This window comes from Peromyscus eremicus, chromosome 1 (assembly GCF_949786415.1).
Source record: "Peromyscus eremicus chromosome 1, PerEre_H2_v1, whole genome shotgun sequence".
NCBI lineage: Eukaryota > Metazoa > Chordata > Mammalia > Rodentia > Cricetidae > Peromyscus > Peromyscus eremicus.
The window spans coordinates 40,187,036-40,206,862 of record NC_081416.1 but is presented as its reverse complement, the minus strand read 5'-3'; the positions used below and the strand labels follow the sequence as shown (position 1 = coordinate 40,206,862).

Sequence of the window (19,827 nt, the reverse complement as noted above, 5' to 3'; positions counted from 1 at the left end):
TTTCCCACTCCTGCCTTAACGTGTCATTCTGTCCTGTCTCATGTCACTTTAAGTGCAATAATAATAACCTCTGAGTCACCGCAATGCATTGATGGTGCAGTAAGAAAAGAAATCAAAGCACTTTTCCTTCCAGGAGGTTTACCAAGCCCAGATTGGGATACCCCACTTCTCTTTCTTCATGCCTCCTCTCTGTAATCTGCCCATGGTATGAGTCTGAATCTGCCTGCCTGCCTGAAGCCCTTTGTCTGTCCCTGTCCCTGAGTGTGCATGTCTGTCCTTAACAAAGGGCTTCACTCTATTTATTGAACAGCACAGAAAGCCTCACATGGGGAAGGAATGGGGGGCACTTTAGAGAAACCTTAGACAGAGTTTCACAAGGAATGAGGCTTTACTGACTCACTGAGTCCCACTGTCCCAGATAACAAATAGTACTGTAAGCATCAGTGTAGACAGTCTTACCAGCCTGTATTAATGTGGCTTCCAGCGTCTAGGGGGTGGATATTTGTTTTCTAAGGTTGCTTTCAACCTATTTACTATTTTCAGCATTTATTACCATAACATACCCTGGGTCAGGAACATGGCAGAGTACTTAACTTAAAATTACAACTTAGTTTGTAAAAAGTTGATTACATAGGAAATCAAGGCCAGTAAGGTTGATTGGTACATTGTTCTCTTAAAGGCAGGCTAATCAGACAGGCTGAGTCTTAAGTTATAAGTGGCCTCAAGGAGTATTCTTAACTTGGCTGTGAGGTCCAGCAAAAGTTCCAGTCACACTAAGGATCATGTCTGTGAGTCAGGATTCTCCATCCAGAGATAATGGCTCTGGTAGGATGGAGTCCACAGGCATCATCAAGAGTAACTGGAATGAGGTTTAATGACATGAATCTGTCACAATACCTCCTCTGCAGTATCTATGCCTCTGCTAGCTAGCAGGGAACCATTCTTCTTGTGTCAAGGGGGTTATGATGTGATTGCTCAATCCCACTCTGGGACTGGAAAAACAGCTATGTTCGCCATATCAATCCTTCAGCACATTGAATTACATCTAAAGGCCACTCATGAATTGGCTCAGCAGCTACAAAGCATAGTTATGGCACTAGGAGACTGCATGGGTGCCTCTTGTCTTGCCTGGTTGGGGAGCACCAATGTATATGCTTAGATGCAGAAGCTGTAGATGGAAGCTTCCTAATATCATTGTGAGTGCTCCTGGCCTGGTGTTTGATATGCTTAACCAGAGATTCCTATCCCCCAAATACATCAAGATGTGTACACTGTATAAGGCAGATGAAATGTTAAGCCATGGGTTCAAGGACCGTATCTATGATATATTCCAAAAGTTCAACAGTACCAGGTAGTTTTGTTGTCGGCTGCAATGCCTTCTGATGTCCTTGAGGTCACCAAGAAGTTCACATTCAGATTCTTGTGAAGAAGCAAAAATTGACCCTGGAGGGTATCAGCCAATATACCTCAGTGTGGAACAAGAGGAGTGGAAGCTTGACACACTGACTTGTACGATACCCAGGCAGTAATCTTTACCAATACCAGAAGGAAGGTGTGGATTGGCTCACTGAGAAGATGCGTGCCCATGATTTCACTCTTTCTGCCATGTGTAGAGATATGAGATATGACCATGAGGGAGTTCCAGTCTGGTTCTAGAAGAGTATTAATTACCACTGATCTGCTGTCCAGAAGCTATCAATTATGACTGTCCCACCAATAGGGCAAACTACATCCACAGAATTGGTGGTGGTGGTCAGTTTGACCATAAGGGTGTGGCTTTTAACATGGTGACAGCAGAAGACAAGAAGACTCTTTAAAACATTGAGACTTTCTACAGTACTTCCATTGAAAAGATGCCCCCCGCTGCCGCTGCCACCAGCGTTGTGGACTTCATTTGAAGGGCTGTCCTGCTACCTGGCCCTAACCAGGGTTCAGTCCTGGAGGAGTGAATAACAGCTGGAATGGGGAAGGAAGGGACCCAAGGGATGAACATCCTATTTTGTTTTTCTCTCTTTAAATAAATACTACTTTTAGAGGGGAAAAAAAAATCCAATCTCTTCGACTCTTAGAATGTAAGAGAGATTTTCCTAACAATGTCTCACCACAGTGTCTCAACTAACCAGTTGTCTGTCCTCACAGTGTCACATTTAATCCAAGGCCGCGATCTCTCACTAATTTATTGATTATGTATGTCAGTTGGTATAAAGATGAATGAGCTCACATTAGAGAGGTGGGAAAAATATCAAGTAAGCAGATGTCTGTTTCCTCCTCTTCCTCAGCATCTTTCAAGCCTTCTTTAGTGGACGCAGGATGGGGATACTAATTCTGCACTCTGCCTAGGGGAGCAGAGCCAGGACACAGAGAAGTAGTGAGATTCTATAACTTGTCAGTCTTGCTCGGAAGCCCAGAGTTGAGAAAGGGCCTGCTCTGCTCAGAATGGTAGATTTGGTGAATAGGAATATAGGGGATGTCAGAGAAAGGATAGAAGTTTAAACTAGAAAGGAAGGCGAGCAGTAGTCTTTGGGGAGCTGTTTTTTTTTTTTTTTTTTTTTTTTTTTTTTTTTTTTTTTTTTAGAAAATCTTGCAAATATTAAACACCATAGATGTTCACAATCTTGTATAAAATGACATGATATTTGCACATAATCCACACGTGTACATCTCCTGTATTTTTTGATCATCTGTAGATTGCTTTCAATGTTAAAGCATTATAAGAAGTTGTTGCACTATGTTGTTTAAGGAACAATGGCAAGAGAAAAGTTTATATTTTCAGAACAATTATAGTGGTTTGATTTGGTTTGTTTTTCTACATATTTTCAATTTGCAGTTGGTTAGTTGAATCTGATTATGTGGAAGCCACATTGTGTTGTGGCCAAACTCTTGGGATTCCATGCAGTTGCTCAAACCTGTAGCTGAAAATTGATTAGCTTGTTTATCCTATTAGTCATGAAGCCTTGAATTGTTGGCTTTGCTTAATAAGCAGTTGAGATAAACAGAGGACAGGGAGTTTGGGTATAAGTAGCTCACTTCCAAGGCTGAGTGGTCATGATGATGGATGCCCTTGGTGTGAGATTGGTGGGTGCTACAAATGAACCATCATTTTCTTCTCTAACATTGCTCTTTACCTGTGTCCTTCTGATACTGCCAAGCCCCAGTGCCCAATTCATTCCCTACGCTGATCCTTCTTCCCTTTCCATCCCATGGCCAGCAAACTCTCATTTCTGGCTCCTTAATGCCATTCACATATTTCCAGTCCAGCCTCCATGGTTTATGGTTGAATTTAGGCCCCCAACATCTTTGTCCAGATCCTTGCAGCAGCCCCCTGCTCAGTCTCACCTTCAGTCCTGAGTTCACATTGTGTTCCTGGTAAAAGAGTTCTTCAGGCCCAGCCTCCGATTGCCAGGGAGTTGCAAAGAAGCCAATGAGGAAAGAGTAGTAGAGAGGATGGGGAGGGGTGCCAAAGAGAATCGGTGTTCTGGAAAGTTATATGGAGTTGGATCATGGGTTCAAGGTGAGATATTCCAGTGAAATGATGGACAGGTTCTGTAAAGGACAAAGTAAACTTTTCATTCGATTCTGGACAAGTAAGACTCTTAGAGGGAAAAAAGAGTGAGCCTAGAAATTTCAAAAATCAACATGAGCTTGAAATAAAGTCATTTTTTTCCTTGCCTAATTAGCTTAAAGTTCATAAAAATTACATGATGGGCAGAGGCAAGAGGAAGAGATGAAAATTTTTTCTGAATTTAGTGTAATTACAGAGAAGTCATAGCACTATTTCTGAAAATAACACTTTAAAACTTTAAATACTACACTTATTAAACATAATAAGGAAAATACAGACAAACTGAAAAGAAAATTGAGGTAATCCTTAATCCTAACTAAAGCAAGGGAGATCAACATTATGGCCCCCTTGCCCTTCAGCCTCAGGTTTTTTGGAACTATGGATGGGTTGTAGCTCTTTAAATAATTATGAACATTGAGGATTTCTACCCCCCTCTGCTGTTATTAACTATACCTCATTGGAACAGTGTTAAATTCTCGCTATCTATTAGAATGATATAGAAAGGTTATAGCGAGGACAGTGGCGGTGGAACCTTGTGAATGTAATTAATGAACTGAACTGTACAGTTGAAAATGTTTAAAATGGTAAATTTTAGGGCGTATTTATCTTGTCACAATAAAAATGTCACAAAATAAAATACCAAAAAGAAAATATTTTAATTTTTTTAAAGAAATAATTTTATATCTAAGAATGTTCAGGAAGACCATCATAGTAGTTTGGTGGTATGGACAACGGACATGTGCCTTCATTTTTCTCAACTGTGCCACTAGAAAAGTCACTTAACTACGTTTTAAAAGATAGATAGAGGCCGGGCGGTGGTGGCGCACGCCTTTAATCCCAGCACTCGGGAGGCAGAGCCAGGCGGATCTCTGTGAGTTCAAGGCCAGCCTGGGCTACCAAGTGAGTTCCAGGAAAGGCGCAAAGCTACACAGAGAAACCCTGTCTTGAAAAACAAAACAACAAAAAAAAAGATAGATATATTTGTGGCCAGATATTCTCTCAAATGATTTTATTAGCTGATAAATCCATTGTCAGGAGATTGGTGGTTTCACGTTGTGTGCCCATACCCAACTTGAACATCTGTTTGAAGAATGTTATCTAACTTAAATTCACAAATAAATTCCAACTTCTCTTGAAACCAAGTTTTGGTTTTTTATATTTTTTTGGTAGATCTTATTTCTGTTGTATATGTATTGATCCAAGATATTTGGGAACTAATTGAGTGTATCAGGCTCAGGACTCAAAAGAAAGAGAGAAATCACGCTTTAAAGTTCCATATGCTGCAGCATTCAGAAAGATATTAGCCTAAGTGTGAATTTTTTGTTTTTCTGTGTTTCCTTTAAGGGATGACTGGATCCGAGTTGGCCTCTGTTACCCATCCAACACGAGCTTTCAGGTCACCTTCGGCTTTCTGCAGCGGCAGAATGGCTCTTTATCCAGAATTGAAGACTATGAGCCTGCGCAGTCGATGGAAGAGCTACAGAGGAAGCCATCGGAGAGGAAATTCTATTTCGACTCTGGCACGGGGTAATTCATGAAGCAGTGACTGAAAACTAATGCTTTTTTTCTTTAAGGATGAAATTGCTGCTTCTCTTAGCATAACTAAGAAGGGATGGGATGTAACGGCCCTTTAGCTGAGCACCTGGCATGGGCACTTGTGCACATCACTATTAGGGGTTAGGAGCACAGCTCAGATGACTCATAATTATAGTTGGCAGTAGGACTCAAGATATTTGCTGTTTATTTATTAAGGCAATTTAGGGGAAGAGATTATCATTGTCAAGAGCCATCAGTAGGTCCAATTGAAAACAAAAGTAATTTGTTCTTCCGCAACAATTCTGTAATAGTTATTTGTATAAGATACTGTTTATATTTCACTGAAAACCCATTTTCCCCTTCTAACTTAAGGTTATTTCTCAAGCTGACCATGAGTTTTTAAACCTCACTGTGTAACCATGGCATATTTGCTTCCGACTTTCTCTAGGCTGCGTCTTTCCACTTTTTAATTCCTATCCTGCTCTCCTGGGGTCCTGGTGGCTTTGTCTGCTTTTGTCCTGTTACAGGCTCTCAGCCTGGGGGTTATGGTAGGCTTGATCTCCTCTTCTCTCCAGCAAGTAGCATGCTCCTTCCAACTCCATCCTTAAGCTGACCGTCTACTGGCTAGGTATACAGATACTCGTGGAGATAGGCTTCATCTCTGCAGGAAATTCAGTCACTGAAGCAAGTTATTAGAGAGCGAAAAGCTTAAATGCCGTAAGTCTGACAGCAGTATAGTTAATGTGCCTTAGGGGGGAACTAACAGGTTAGCCGAGAGTACAGTGACATCCTGCAAGGTTCCAGCTAACTAGTTCTTGAGCAGTTGGGGGAGATACAAACAGCTGGGTGAGGAGTCTCCGGTAGAAGAAACAGCACACAGATGCATGGAGGCATGGACTAACATTGGCATGGCATGTTTGGGAAAGACAAAAAGTTCAGTGGGAAGAAGTGGGAGCAGAGTTGCTTGGGGGAAGGAAGTTGGAGCTCATTTGTTAATTATCCGGTTAACCTCTGTTTACGAAGCAATTCATTTGCCCTCTAGTACTCCCAGCAGCCAGTGTGGTAAGCTTGAGAGTCTCCAAATTTCAATCTCTAATTAAATACAAATAGTCCAACTGGATTTTATTGATGACAGAATTTCCACATTCTTTGTTGAAAATTCAACTAAGTTGAAAATAAAAGGAATGACCATATTTGTAAGTACATTCCAGTAGCCACAAATTAGTGATTATGCATGTCAAAGATGGGACATTATTTTCTGGTTTGGTTATTTAAAAAAAAAAAAGTCCAGCTTTTGAAGATTTATTTCTTTTTAATTTTATTCATTTTGACAATTTAAATTATATACTAAAAGGCTCTTGCCCATTTAGGCCCCTGTTATTTTTTTAAGTATTTGTACTAAAATTATTAGATGTTGGGACAGTCACCAATTTTCTTACCTTTTTTGGAGGGTAAGAGGGTCTCATTATAAACTCTGGCTGGCCTGGAACTCTCTGTATAGACCTGGCTGGCTTTGAACTCACAGAGATCCATCTACCTGTCCTGCCTCCCGAGTGCTAGAGTTAAAGGCATGTACCACCATGGTTGGCTCTTACCTTTTAAAAACAATTATTATAATGTTTTTATTTATTCTTTGAGAATTTTGTACAATCTATTTTGATTGTATGCTTACCTTTCAATTGTTTTGGAAACACTAAGTTTTCAGATAATGCTGCAGCATTTCTTAGACATCAGATTTCCCCTTCATCTTGGTAGGGAGACTATAATTTGTAACTGGCGTAACTGTCCTTCAGCCTGGTGTTGGCCCAGTTGAGAAGGATGGACCCCAGACCCATGTGCTCTTGGAAGGCGTCGCAAGGCTTTGATTATCTTGACCTTAGTTATACAAGCCGCAGTCACTACTCTATTATCCCTGTTTTCACAACAGTTTATGAGCAGCAACAACAAAAGGAATAGTTGATATTAATGTTCCATTTCTAAACTCAATATAAATATAGTTTTCAAGGAGTTTTCGAAGCAAGCTAAATTCCTTCCTCTCAGACAACCCCTTGAACTAATTTAAACCAGCAATCAACTTTCATGTCTTTCAGGACAACTCAATCAAAATAATCACAATGCTCCCTAAGGCAGTAACCGGCAACACTAGGGGATAAGGAAGGAAGTGAGACATTTTATCAGCTTTGCAATTTATTTTTCTTTTAAGGAAAAGTTTCTTTATTGGAGAAATATTCCCTTGGCCATGAATCAAGTTGAGAAATTTTGTGCTTCTGAGCGGAACTAACATCAGTTGGCTTGGTTTTTATTTTACAGGTTATTGTTTCTGTATCTCAGAGCCCATAGCCACAGAGATGGTCACAGTTACTGTTCATCTCAGGGATGCGAAAGAGTCAAAATTCAGGCAGCAACAGACTCCAAAGACATCAGTAACTGCATGGCCAAAGCGTACCCACAGTATTACAAAAAGCCTTCGGCGGTCAAGCGCATGCCAGCCATGCTCACGGGACTCTGTCAGGGCTGCGGCACCCACCAGGTAAGCAGGGAAGAGGAGGGGGCCTCTGGAGGGGAATTTTCTTGTCTTGGCAGTAGGATCACTTGGCTTTGAAACATAGAGCGTGCAACTTTATTAATTCATGCTGATACATGAATTTTGGTCTAGTCTAGAATGTGTTGTTCATAAGAAGCAAAATAGTCCCCATTTATAGCAAATGTGTCTTTTTTCTTGATAGGTTAATTAATGTTGATTAAGAATTGTAAAATTGTTTACTAGGTTTAGGATTTTGTTCCAATATTACTGTTGGGTTTATATGTCTAAAAGTGTTATAAAGTTGTTTTATTTATGTATGTACGTGTTTAATGTTTTTTGAGACATAGTCTCATCAATTGAAGGATAGCCTTGAGTTTACTATATAGCTTAGAATGACCTTGAACTCCTGATCATGCTGACTACCTTTTGAGTCCTAGAATTAGAGATGCATGCCACCATGCCCCATAATTCTTTGTTTTATTAGTAGTATAAAATGATGATGTGGGGGACAAGGGAAGGGTTACAGAGTGGATGATGATGGGGGACAAGGGACACATCATCCACTCTCTACCCCTTCCCTTGTACCCCCCATCATCCACTCTGTACCCCTTCCCTTGTCTTCCATCATCATCCACTCTGTACCCTCTAACCTTGTTACTTTGTTTTGTTTTTTGAGCCTGAGTCTCTGTAGCCCAAGCTGACTGTGAAATGTAGGTCCTTCTGCCTAAGCCACCACACCCAGTTAGCAGTTTTTTAGTGGCAATTCACTATCACCACCTCACTCACATTCGTTAACGATCTCTGCTTTCCCATTCAAGTAAAACAGAAAGCCAGCCACAAACCCCAGACTCCATGTGCATGAAGAGTACTTGCATGTGGGTATATGTTTTTAGATAGGGGTTCTTGCCTGGCTCATGTAAATTTTTTCTTTTCCATATTTTTCCGAAATGTAGGGCCTAGAATATTCTAAATACATATACTCAACCAGAATAAATACTCTACCACTGAGATTCCAAGTCCCATGCAATATTTTCACTTTTAATGAATATGGGGGAAGACATTGAGTGCTCTAGCTCAGTGTTCAGAATGTCCTTCATTACTAAATAAACCTGATAACTTTTCAAAATGCCTTGATCATCACTGGTGTCCCAGTCTTCCTCTCCTACCTTTAGCATTCTTAGTTGCTATGCCATATACATCTGGAAGAATTCATTTAAAAATATTGATGCCAGGTGTGGTGATATATGCCTCAAATCTTGAGTACTTGAGTCAAGACGATTTCAAGTTTGAGGCCAGCCTGGTCTACAGTAGAGAAAATCCATCTCACAAATTAAAAAGGAAGGAAGAAACAGCACTGCTGTTTGGTTGTGCAGCTGCAAAGCGTTTCAAGTGTTTGGGAGCATCGTGGTTCCTTGGAAATTTGAGGAGTGTTTGTATTGTGTTGTAGAGCCAAACACATGTGTATTAGAAATAATTAGATTCACTCAGCTCTGCCCTAAACTAAGGCTCAAAAGCAATACTCAGCTTCCAAATGTTGCTTGGTATAACGATGATGATTCTTGTGTGAAATTGTTGATGGTGATTTATGAGGACTGTATGCTGTTCATGCCTGGGGATTGGAAATGAGGCACATTCGTCAGGGGAGGTGGACTTTAGGGACCGAGAGTAAAGTGGAGCAGTGAAAGGGAAAGGAGAAGGTGGAGTGGACAGCATCAGAGAAAGCAGAGTCAGGGAAGAATGGGAAGTAGGTGCCTGTGGGAAGTGGAGAGCTGCCCTGACTCCCTGGGGCGACAGGACAGAGGGAAATGGGGCCCTGAATGTAATGTAAGCTCTGTTTATGGACACTAGCACTTTGCAGACAGTGGAGAGGGGCTGAGACCTGGCCCTGTTCAGGACACTAGAAGTTGGTAAAAAGTATAGCCGTCCTTATGTTAGAGACTTTCATTGGTCCTAGATTGATGAACCCCAGTTCAGGATAATCTGAAAAAGATCTTTGAAAAAGATGTGTCCCAGGGCCAGAGAGATGGCTCAGCTGTTAAGAGCACTTGCTGCTCTTGCAGAAGACAGGAGTTTGGTTCCTAGTACTGATACAGGGTGGCTCAGTTCACGTCGATCTGTAACTCCAGCTCCAGGGGATCTGATGCCCACTCTGAGCCTGCTTGGACACCTGTACACACATGCATACTCACACAAACACACACACACTAACTTAAATACATAAAAATAAAAAAGAAATCATTTTGAAAAAGATGTGTGCCTGTTTTTTCATGAAATGTTTACAAAGATTTACATTTAGCACATATTACTGAGTTAATTTTATTGACTCGATTGTGTGTGGGAATGCATGCTAAGCATGTGATGTACCACTGAGCTAGACCCCCAGCCCCTGTTGATTTCATTAACAAGATTACACTTCTTTGAAACTGATTATTCCAGAAACCCAGAAGCATACACTTCCTGTACTACATGTATGAGATAGAATTACAGGTCATGAAGTGGGTATAAAAGTTCAGATAAAGAAATAGCTACTTGGGATGATAATTGTGTTTTGAGGGACCTGTGGGATGTGGATACAGTTGCCTTCAAAGATGCAATGTGTTCTTGTCTAGATGGTGTTCAGCAGTGACCCTCACAAGAGCTACCTCCCTGTACGATTCCAGTCACCCGGTAAAGCAGAAACTCAGCGTGGAGAGCCGTCTGTTATTTCTGTAAGTACAGTCTGGTGTTGCCTCAGTCTCTAGGGGCTGCTGTAACAAAATGCCATAGACTGAGTAGCTTAGAAGCAACAGAACTTACTGCTCACAGTTTTACAGCTGGGAAGTCCAAGATGGAGGCAGTAGTAAAGTACTGTGGGGAGGGCCAGTTTCCTGGCTCATAGGTAGCACCTCCTCTCTGTGCCTGTCTCTCCAGCTTGGCTCCTAAGCCTCATTCACAAGGGCTTCCCCCTCATCCCTCAAAGACTCTGCCTCCTAATACCATCACTTTGGGGATCAGAATCTCAGACTATGAATTTTAGGAGCACAGATAACGACCCACAGCATCACTTCTTGGCCAACTGCAGACCACCACATGTCTGAACTGCTGTGGCTTCTTGCTTTGATCTTTAGTCCCAGTGTGATACCCATTATTTCTAGGACCAGTCATGGGTTTGTCATCCCATTTGATTTACTGCTGGCAGGAATGCAGCTGAGGTGTAAATGCCTCTGAAACGGTTGTGTTTTAAAGTTATTTTTTCAAGCGGATTATTTATTGATTACTCTTAGGCCAGTGGTTGTCAAACTGTGGGTAGTGACCCTTTTGGGGTCACATATCAGATATTTATATTATAATTCATAACAGCAGCAAAATTACAGTTATGAAGAAGCAACAAAATAATTTTATGGTTGGAGGTCACCACAACATGAGGAACTGTATTAAAGGGTCGCAGCGTTAGGAAGACTGAGAACCACTGTCTTAGGCCAATGTTAAAAATTTGTTTAGATTACTCTTCATTCACCATTACACAGGAAAGGCATCTTTAGTTAGATTAATTCTCATGCTCATTAAATATGGAGAAACCCATGTTTAATCTTGTTTTGTGAATTAAAATAAACTCCCAGGTTGTTTAAGATATGGGAAATGATGGCTTCTAAATTCCTTTGGCCTTTTCTTTGAAGGCCACGTCTCTTTTAAGGACAGTAGTGAAGAAAACAAAGAGACAGGGTGTCATCTCTTCTGAGGGCATCAGTGGAGCAGATGCGAGTCACAGGGTCAGCACTAGAATTTGGGCTGATGGCCCAGTTAGGAACTAGGACTCAAGTGCAGTCTGTCTGAAGTCAGGGTGGTCTGGGGCTCTCTGTAAGGAGTTTTTTGCTAGTAGGTGTCCAGCATCCCTCTCACAGTCTCCTGTGGTCTCTGCAGGAATTCATTTTGCTAAAGTGATGAGTTAAGATCATCACAAAGCCAAGTGTGTGGGGACAAAATTAGGTTTACACCTGCCCTGTTTTTCTAAGGCAATAAGAGACACACACATAACATGAAATTTGCCATCTTACCTGCTCTTATGCCGGTTATATGATGTATATTCATCTTGGGCTGCTGTCACCCCCACTGAGCTCTGATTCCCAGTGTTTCTCACCAACAGTTGGCACATTTATCCCCAGAACTTTCACATCATGACCCACTTCCGAGGCCTCAGCATGATGGTAGCCGCTTCTGAAAGCTGCATTCCCCCTCTGTGGGGTTGTTTTTACAGGGGGTGGTGCCTTTTGCAAGCACAATTTGAGTTTCTGAGAATCATTATGGAATTTCTTATGTTACATAAAATTTAAATATTCTGGTATTAGTGAAGAGTGGATCGTGTCCCTTTTTTTTGCATGTAAGATTTACAGTGGGTAGACAAGATGGCTCAGTGGCTTAATACAATTGCCATGAAGCCTAACTACCTGAGTTCAGTCCCTGGGACCCCACATAGTAGAAGAAATAAATTGACTCATGTAAATTGTTCTCTGACCTTTAACACTCACCCCATAGTACACACCCCCCCACACATAAATAAAATGTAATTAAAAGAGAAAAGATTATGTCAGGAATATGCAGAACTATTTCCTGAATTAGAGAGACTTAAACATAGCTAAACAAATAGTTTTGAGTTCTCAGGAGCTAAGTCATGGGTTAGAAATAATTTTTCAGGAAGGACAGGCATAGCACAGAGAACCTGTCGAGCTCTTGTGAACTGTCAGTGTGGCATGATTTACTCTTAACAGACAGAGGCAATGGCTGCTTAGTGTGGAGTTTTTTGTTTCGTTTTCTATTTTTTCATTGAGAGATTAATATTTAATAATTCCAGAACCCTGGCTTTCCTCTTGTTATTTTAGATTTTATTTCATTATATATCTCTCTCTCTTTCTCTCTTTTGAGCTAAGATTTTTATAAGTAGCCCAGGCTGGCCTGTCACTTATGATTCTCTCCCTCAACATCCTGAGTGTTGAGATTACAGGCATGTGCCTTCATGTCCTGCTTGGCATTTCTCTTTCTTGACAAGATCACAGAGCGTGATGTAGGGAAGGTTTTTGTGAAAGTGTCGTGACATTGTCAACAGTAGGGAGAGGAAGGTCAGTATTGCCACCGGAGGCCTTAGGGACCGTCTCTCAGCAAATCTGGATCTTTGACTGCCATACAAAATAATTATAGGACAAGAAGCCAAAATTAATGAATTTATTAAGTAGAATGTTTGAGTTAGTTTTTGTGGCTGTGAAGAGACCATGACCAAAGCAACTTATAGAAGAGTTTATTGAGACTTAACAGTTTCAGAGGGTGAGTCCATGACCATGTGACTATCATGGCCCAGAACATGGCAGCAGGTAGGCAGGCATGGCACTGGAGAGGTAGCTGAGAGCTGACATTGTAAAACAGTAGCCAAAAGGCAGAGAGAGGGAGGGAGAGAGGGAGAAAGAGAGAGAGAGAGAGAGAGAGCATGAGAGCGAGCTAACTGGTAATGGCATGGGCTCAAGCCCAACCCCCAGTGACACACCTCCTTCAACAAGATCCTGTCTCCTAATCCTCACCAAAGAATTCTGCCAAATGGGGGGCAAGCATCCAGGCCATTCTCATTTAAACTACCTCAGAGGCAGGGGAGATTCTGTGCCTTAAATGTAAGCTGAGCACAGGCAGGAGAGCGAGGGTGTGTGCGCAGTGGAGGGCGGAGGAACAAACTGAAAAGAAGGCACACACTCCAAGACTTGTAGGCTTCTGAGGAGAGCTGGGCTTTATTGTTTTTCAGCTTTGAGGCTTTCTAACTTATATTGCTCATGAAACTTCATCTGCAGCAGTGTTCAAAGATTAAACATAAAAATGGAAGGAAACATACAAGTTGGCATTCTTATTCTTTCTGTAAATGAACCTGTAAGGGAGTTTTGTGAGATGTGTTTTTGGGGTTTAGGGTTGGTAGGATGCTAACATGGTACAGCTCACAGTCACTCACATTCTGACCCTACGTGGCTTCACTTCTTAAAGGTATCTTTAGGAAGACATGTTCTACCTTAGTGGGCAGTTTTGATTCATCAGTTGTCTTACAGTGTCTTGACTCAGCCAGATTCCAGGATGAGGGCTCCTTTCTCTTCCCATGTTTCCTCTGTCCCCTCATTCTATTTTGCTTCAATACCTCACAGCTTAAGTGTTCGTAAAAGTCCCACTTTGCTATTTTGATGTCAGAGGAGGAGAGCTGTATTTGGAGGAGAAAGGAGGCACTCGGCAGCTTTGGTATTCCAGACCTAGATGCTGAAGGGTTGTGTCCTGGACACCTGAGCTCTGACTTCCAGACCCGTCACCTGTGAGGCTGAATGGGGCCTGCCCCATCTTGCTTAGAGTATGTTATGTGGCCAGCGATGATTCCCCAGGGCAGCAATGATTCCCCAGGGCAGATTCTAGCAGGACATCCTAACCTTTTCCCATTCATAGCCTTCTTTTTGCAAAGGAATTTTTTGTAAAAACTTGGGCATATAACAAAACAAATCAAACACTAAAAGAAATGTATTTCAAAACAATTCTTTGATCTGCACATAATCTTACTAACTATTGTCAAAGATTAAAGTGAATTTGAATAGTGAGATGGGTGGATTTGTTCATTTTCACAAAAAGAATGAAATTTTGGCTGCATTTCTGATACTTTTAGATATAGAACATCTTCAGTGTTTTTTGGAGTTTATCCATATTTTGATGTTATAGTCATCAATGCTGAGAATGCCATCTCACATGCATACATAGTACAAAATGGCAAAAGGATCTTTAGGGACATTTTAGAAACTGTTGGGAATTCTGTCCTAATCCCAGGCCAAATTTTATTTGATGATTTGAAAAGTTTTCTTAATGAGACACAAGTCAGCACCTCAAACAAAGTTTTAAAATCAAACATTCTAACACAGTCCAATCCAAAGATATAGCAAGTTGATGCTTATACACAGGAATGATGGCAGGAAATATTGAAGACTTTTGTTTATTTTTTCTACCTGAGCAGAAAACTTTGTGCATTTTACATACTGCAGGTGATAGGATGCAGTGTCCTTGACTCAACTAAGGTGTTTGAAACAGCATTTGCTGGGACTATGTAAGTGAGAGCACACACAGTGTAAAATAAAGTATACATGTTGTGTGTTCAGAACACAGGATGCTACATGACTGAACACAGATAGAAATACCCCAGATGCATTTTGTGTTTTATATTTTAATGGATTTTTGGTTTTTGTGCATCCAGAAACCTTCCAATCATGGGACTCTACATGGAGATTATGACCTACAGTAGAAGAAGCTAAAATCTGGAGGAATATGGGTAGAATTTTAGACATTTCAGGGAAACAGTAGACCAAACATAATGTATTTTGAATCCTGGGCTTAGAAGGAGCTAGAGAAAATTCAAGCATCCTAGGGATTTTCTGAAATGAGATGACAGCATGAGATATTTTTGCATTCTCAGGTCAATGGCACAGACTTTACCTTCCGGAGTGCGGGTGTTCTCCTCCTTGTTGTGGATGCCTGCAGTGTTCCCTTCCGGTTGACGGAAAAGAAGATGTTCCTTCCTGCAGATGTCAGCCACATGGAAGAGTATTTAAAGGCTAGCATCCCTCCAAGGTAGGTCAAGCTATTCCTGCACCAGAGAAAAGCTGTCTTAAGATATGACTTCTCGTTACGATGCCTACTTCTGAGCTCTGTTCACTCCATGAGCATTTCAGGCTCTGTGGGATATTTTTTTCTTCAGTGGCCATTGGTCCCATTGATGGACTCTCACATGGCTTTGTACAGTGACTGGGATTCAGGAAGTCGTTGCTCAGGTCACGTGGTATCTGGAAAAGAGTAACTTAATTTTTAAGAGGTTGTGGGTCCCAGCTCTCTTTTAAGAGCAGGGTCTGGCTTTTGTTGTTGTTGTTTATCTCTGAAAAAAAGAGGCACTGGAGAAATTTTTTTTTTTCTGGATTGACCAGACTGTGTGTGAGGACAAGGAGATGAATCGAATATTCTCACTGCTCTGTGGTAGACTTTAAGTGCAGCCATTTATAGAAAGAACATAAGTTTCCTGTGGAGTGAGGCTAACCTGACTTTCCAGTCATTTCCATTGATCTGATGATATATGTTGTGGTAGCCTGCAGAACTGGCTCCCAATAAGTCCCATAAAGTCTTTAGGATATTTTGGCATAACATTTGTGTGCATATGTTCATGCTGTTTGCGGGTGGGGGGTGATGTGTGTGGAGGAGGTAGTCTTCCCTCAGTAGCCAGAGAAGTTTGGTTTTAGTTCCCGCTGCAAATATAAAAATCTTCTTATGCCTGTTCTCTTATTTAAGATGGTGTAGTATTTGCATATGACCTTCATAGTCCTTCTGTACACTTTAACCTCTGAATAATGGTGGACCCATGTAAACGCCATGTAAATACTTGTTCTGTTGTATTGGTTAGGGAACAGTGACGGGAAGAAGTGTGTTTGTATCCAGTACACATGTAGGTTTGCCCCACAACCCTTCATTATGTTTCCTTTTTATGTGACAGGAATGTAGGCCCACGCATGCCAAGGTGCCCACACATGCTAAGGTGTACATACAGAGATCAGCGAATGTCTTGCAGTTCTTCGTCTTTCCACTGTGTGGGTTCTGGGAATCGAACTCAGGTTATCAGGCTTACACAACAAGTACCTGTACCCACTGCCATCTGGGTGGCGCTTTTTCCCAAGTAACTTTGATGAATGTCTTATTGAAATAATGTATGCAGAACCTGTGGAGAAGAGGATCAGCTATAGAGCTATCTTATTGTTCAGGATAATTTTAGAGGATTGTTTTCTGAGGTTTCAGGATTTCAAGGCTTTTCTCAGTGTTTAAAAACCCATGTACTTACTTTTCCTCAAACAACCCAGGCGTAAGTCTCACCAAATAAAAAAACATAGATTTGCAAGTACCCTACACACTGAAGATTTAAAAACCACCACCTAAGGAGAGACTTTTAGGCTGAGCTATTTCTCCAGCTGGCTGTTGGTTATATTACTGTATTTAGTTTGCAGAAGCTTATGCATTGGACCCTAGGATTGCTACGTGTGTATGTTACATTTTAATACAGTGTCGAGAAGTTATAGGGCAAGGGCCAGGAGTAGTGGTAATCTTGCATTCTAGAAGCAGAGACGGGAAGATCACCATAAGGTTGATGTCAGCCTGGTCTACTTAGCAAGATCCAGCTAGCCAGGGCTTCAGAATGAAGTTATTGTGCAACTGACAGTGACTTTTTGAGAGCTTGTTGGTGGACTGCGTGCGTGAGTGCGTGCGTGTGTGCGTGCGTGCGTGCGTGCGTCTGTCTGTCTGGTAAGGATCTCTCCAGACTGGCCTGATAATTCCATCCTGTTGAAGTTCAGATGTGCAGGACTTCTGTGGCCAGTCCTCTGCAGTAATGCTGAATCCAGTCATCACTGCTTTAGGAAGAATACAACCAAGAGCCTACACCATAGTTCAGTCTTAAGCACTTGTCGAAGCCCAAATTAAGAAAATATCTGCATTGCGAAAGGAGTTACAGCCAGAGTTTAAAGGAGGGATTCTTTTTCTGAATGGAAATTAATATTACAAGACGCCCCTAACTAAATTAAATTATATGAGTAGCATACTTTCTGTACATGGGAGCAAACAGCGTACTTTCCTGTTGTGCTTGGCAGCTGGTATTGTAGTCCACTACAGTAAGCTTTTTTTTATTTTAAGAAATTCAAAGAGCTTGTTGGTCAGATACAAAATAAACTACGAAGCCATAGCAGCTATACCAGGAGGAAAAACAGGGATCCACAAACAGCTCTGAGTACTGTTGAAGATGACAATTTTTTTTTTTTTTTAAATTTTTACTATTTTATGTGTATGTGTGTGCCTGGTGCCTGCAGAGACCAGAAGAGGGCATCAGATCTGTTAGAACCGGAGCTTCGGGTGGTTGTGCGCGTTCACGTAGGTGCTGGGACTCATACCCCAGTCCTCTGGTGGAACAGCAACTGCTCTTGACTGCTGATCCACCTCAGCAGCCCTAAAGATGGCGGTTAAAACAAGCAAACAAAACCACTCCTTCAAACCATCGAGAACAGCTTGTGTCTGTACTTGTTTCTTGCTGTTATTTGTAGCACTGGCGAGTGACTGCACCAGCGATCTGCACTCCAACTCTTACCTTTCCATTTCTTACCTTTCCGTTTTAAGGTTGTTTACCCATTCGTAATAAAGAGGTAATGACACACAGCGTATTAGAGCACCTGAGAGAAACCCAAATCACCCTCTCTGAATCGACCAATCCTGGAAAGACACACCTTTCTGTTTCCCTGTGTTACTATCCCCTCCTAAGAACATGAGAAGTTCCCTTTGCAGCGGGAGTTGGGACTTGTGTCATCGGGGATGAAAAGCGGCTGGACTGTTCTCCTTTCTAAATTTGCTTTTATCTAATACTCCTCTACTGCTCTCAGTCCAGACGGAGTCTCAGTAAATCCATGCTGAGTGGCTGCCATCGGTTCTGATTTTCTGACTTTGACCCACAGGTCAATCGTTCTGTTGAGCACAAGAGGAGAACTAAAGCAGATGAATATCTCTGATTCATTAGTACTTCTGGGATTGGTCAAACCAGCACATCTTTATAGCAAAGGTTTGTATTTGCAGTATCCTATGATGTTCTTATGATGCATGTGGCAGTGAAGATACTTTTATGGTGCTGTTTATGTGCTAGCCTGTTTTCATGAGCTCTCCCCAGACTGAGCGTCATTGAAATAATTTCTTCATAAAGGACTGTGTCAGAGGAAGTGTGTTGGGATGTGGTCTGTCATTTGGGTGGCAAGAATTTGTTGCTGATGTAAAGAAGTGCAGGTGTTTTATCAATACATATGTGTGTGTGTGTGTGTGTGTGTGTGTGTCTGTGTGTCTGTGTGTGTGTGTGTCTTTGTTTTACTCAGCTCTGACTCAACTCCCTCATTATCTTGCTGGAACCGGTAGCTCTACACTTCAACTTTTCTCTCTTTCTTTTTATAGGCAGTGTTGTATTTTTGGGATTCAGCGGAAAGTTTAAACCATCATGGACTAAGCTGTTCACCAGTCCTGCTGAGCAGGGCCTCGGGGTGCTCGAGCAGTACCTCCCTTTGCAGATGGAAGACTATGGGTGCTCCAGGACCAGTGTCCACAGAAGAGACCTCGAGCTGTTACAGCAGGCTTCGAAAGCGCGCTAGAGACTGACTGTACTTTAAGTGCTGGGAAAGAAAAAAAAAATGTGAACTAACTTATTTAATTTATGGCATTTTAAGATGACACTGTTAACCCAACGGAACCGTTTTCCTGTTTGATACAAAAGGGAGAGAGAAGAACTCAAAGCAATCGCCCGCGTGCCAGCTCGTGCACCCTGGCATTGCGCCGCCGCCCACATTAAGAACCCTTTGTCTTCCTGAGGCGGCTGAGTTTGGAGAGCAGCTCTCTCGTCCTTCGCATCGATAAGCCAATCAGCAGGGCTTTCCTCTTTGTGGAGCGGGGTGCGGGGAGAGCTTCCACGCGGCTGCTGTAGCGCCTTGATACTTGAAGTCTAATGCTTATTGTGCAGTCGACACCAGTGGCTGGCCTGTTGAGTGATGCCTGGGGGCTCCTTTCTGGACAGCCTGTGAGGGTTTTATCTGACGCCAGATACGTTTTAAGTGGCAACTCAGGCCCGGCACATGCCCTTCTTGCCTGGACATGTACTCTTTTTATTGACTTGTATATTGATTTCTTTTGAGGGTTCACCTTTCAAAGAGGGAACCATGTTGGGACAAAAGGGCTTTTGAAATCTTTTTGATCTGTAACCATTGAGCAAAAAACAAAAAACAAAAAACAAACCCTGTGACTTGCACCCAGATCTGAAGTTGGTGGACCTTCTGCAGCTTTAATCCTTATCCTGTCTTGACTGTGTATTTGTATTTAAAATGCAGAGCTGAACTGACTTTTCTTTGAAAGAAGCAAGCCACTTCCCAAACTGTAAACTTCTGTCATTTTAACTTGCAAAAGGGAGCTGGGCGTGGTGACGCATGCCTTTACTCCAATTCCCAGAGGCAGGTGGATCTCTTGACTTCTAGCACAGCCTCGTCTACATAGTTCCAGGACAGCCAGGGCTATGCAGAGAAACCCTGTCTAAAACAAACAAAAAAAAAAAACAACCTTTCCTCCCCCCCAAAAAAAATGAGCTTGCAAAAAGAAACCTGTCCTTGGTTTTGATCTT

At 41.8% G+C, this 19,827-nt stretch overlaps 1 protein-coding gene and 1 pseudogene across 2 annotated transcripts in view; both read left to right on the top strand.

Moving 5' to 3' along the window:
* Cemip2 (cell migration inducing hyaluronidase 2) overlaps positions 1–19,435 on the top strand; it is an 80,352-nt gene extending 60,917 nt beyond the window's left edge. For both annotated transcript variants that reach the window (XM_059259726.1, XM_059259734.1), the window contains exons 19-24: positions 4,907–5,089; positions 7,409–7,628; positions 10,232–10,330; positions 15,073–15,227; positions 18,134–18,237; positions 18,618–19,435. In XM_059259726.1, the coding sequence (XP_059115709.1) occupies positions 4,907–5,089; positions 7,409–7,628; positions 10,232–10,330; positions 15,073–15,227; positions 18,134–18,237; positions 18,618–18,811 (955 nt within the window). In that variant the 3' untranslated portion in view covers positions 18,812–19,435. The remainder of the gene's footprint in view (positions 1–4,906; positions 5,090–7,408; positions 7,629–10,231; positions 10,331–15,072; positions 15,228–18,133; positions 18,238–18,617) is intronic.
* LOC131895162 (eukaryotic initiation factor 4A-I-like) lies at positions 922–1,898 on the top strand (annotated as a pseudogene).
* Positions 19,436–19,827: the final 392 nt, after the last annotated feature.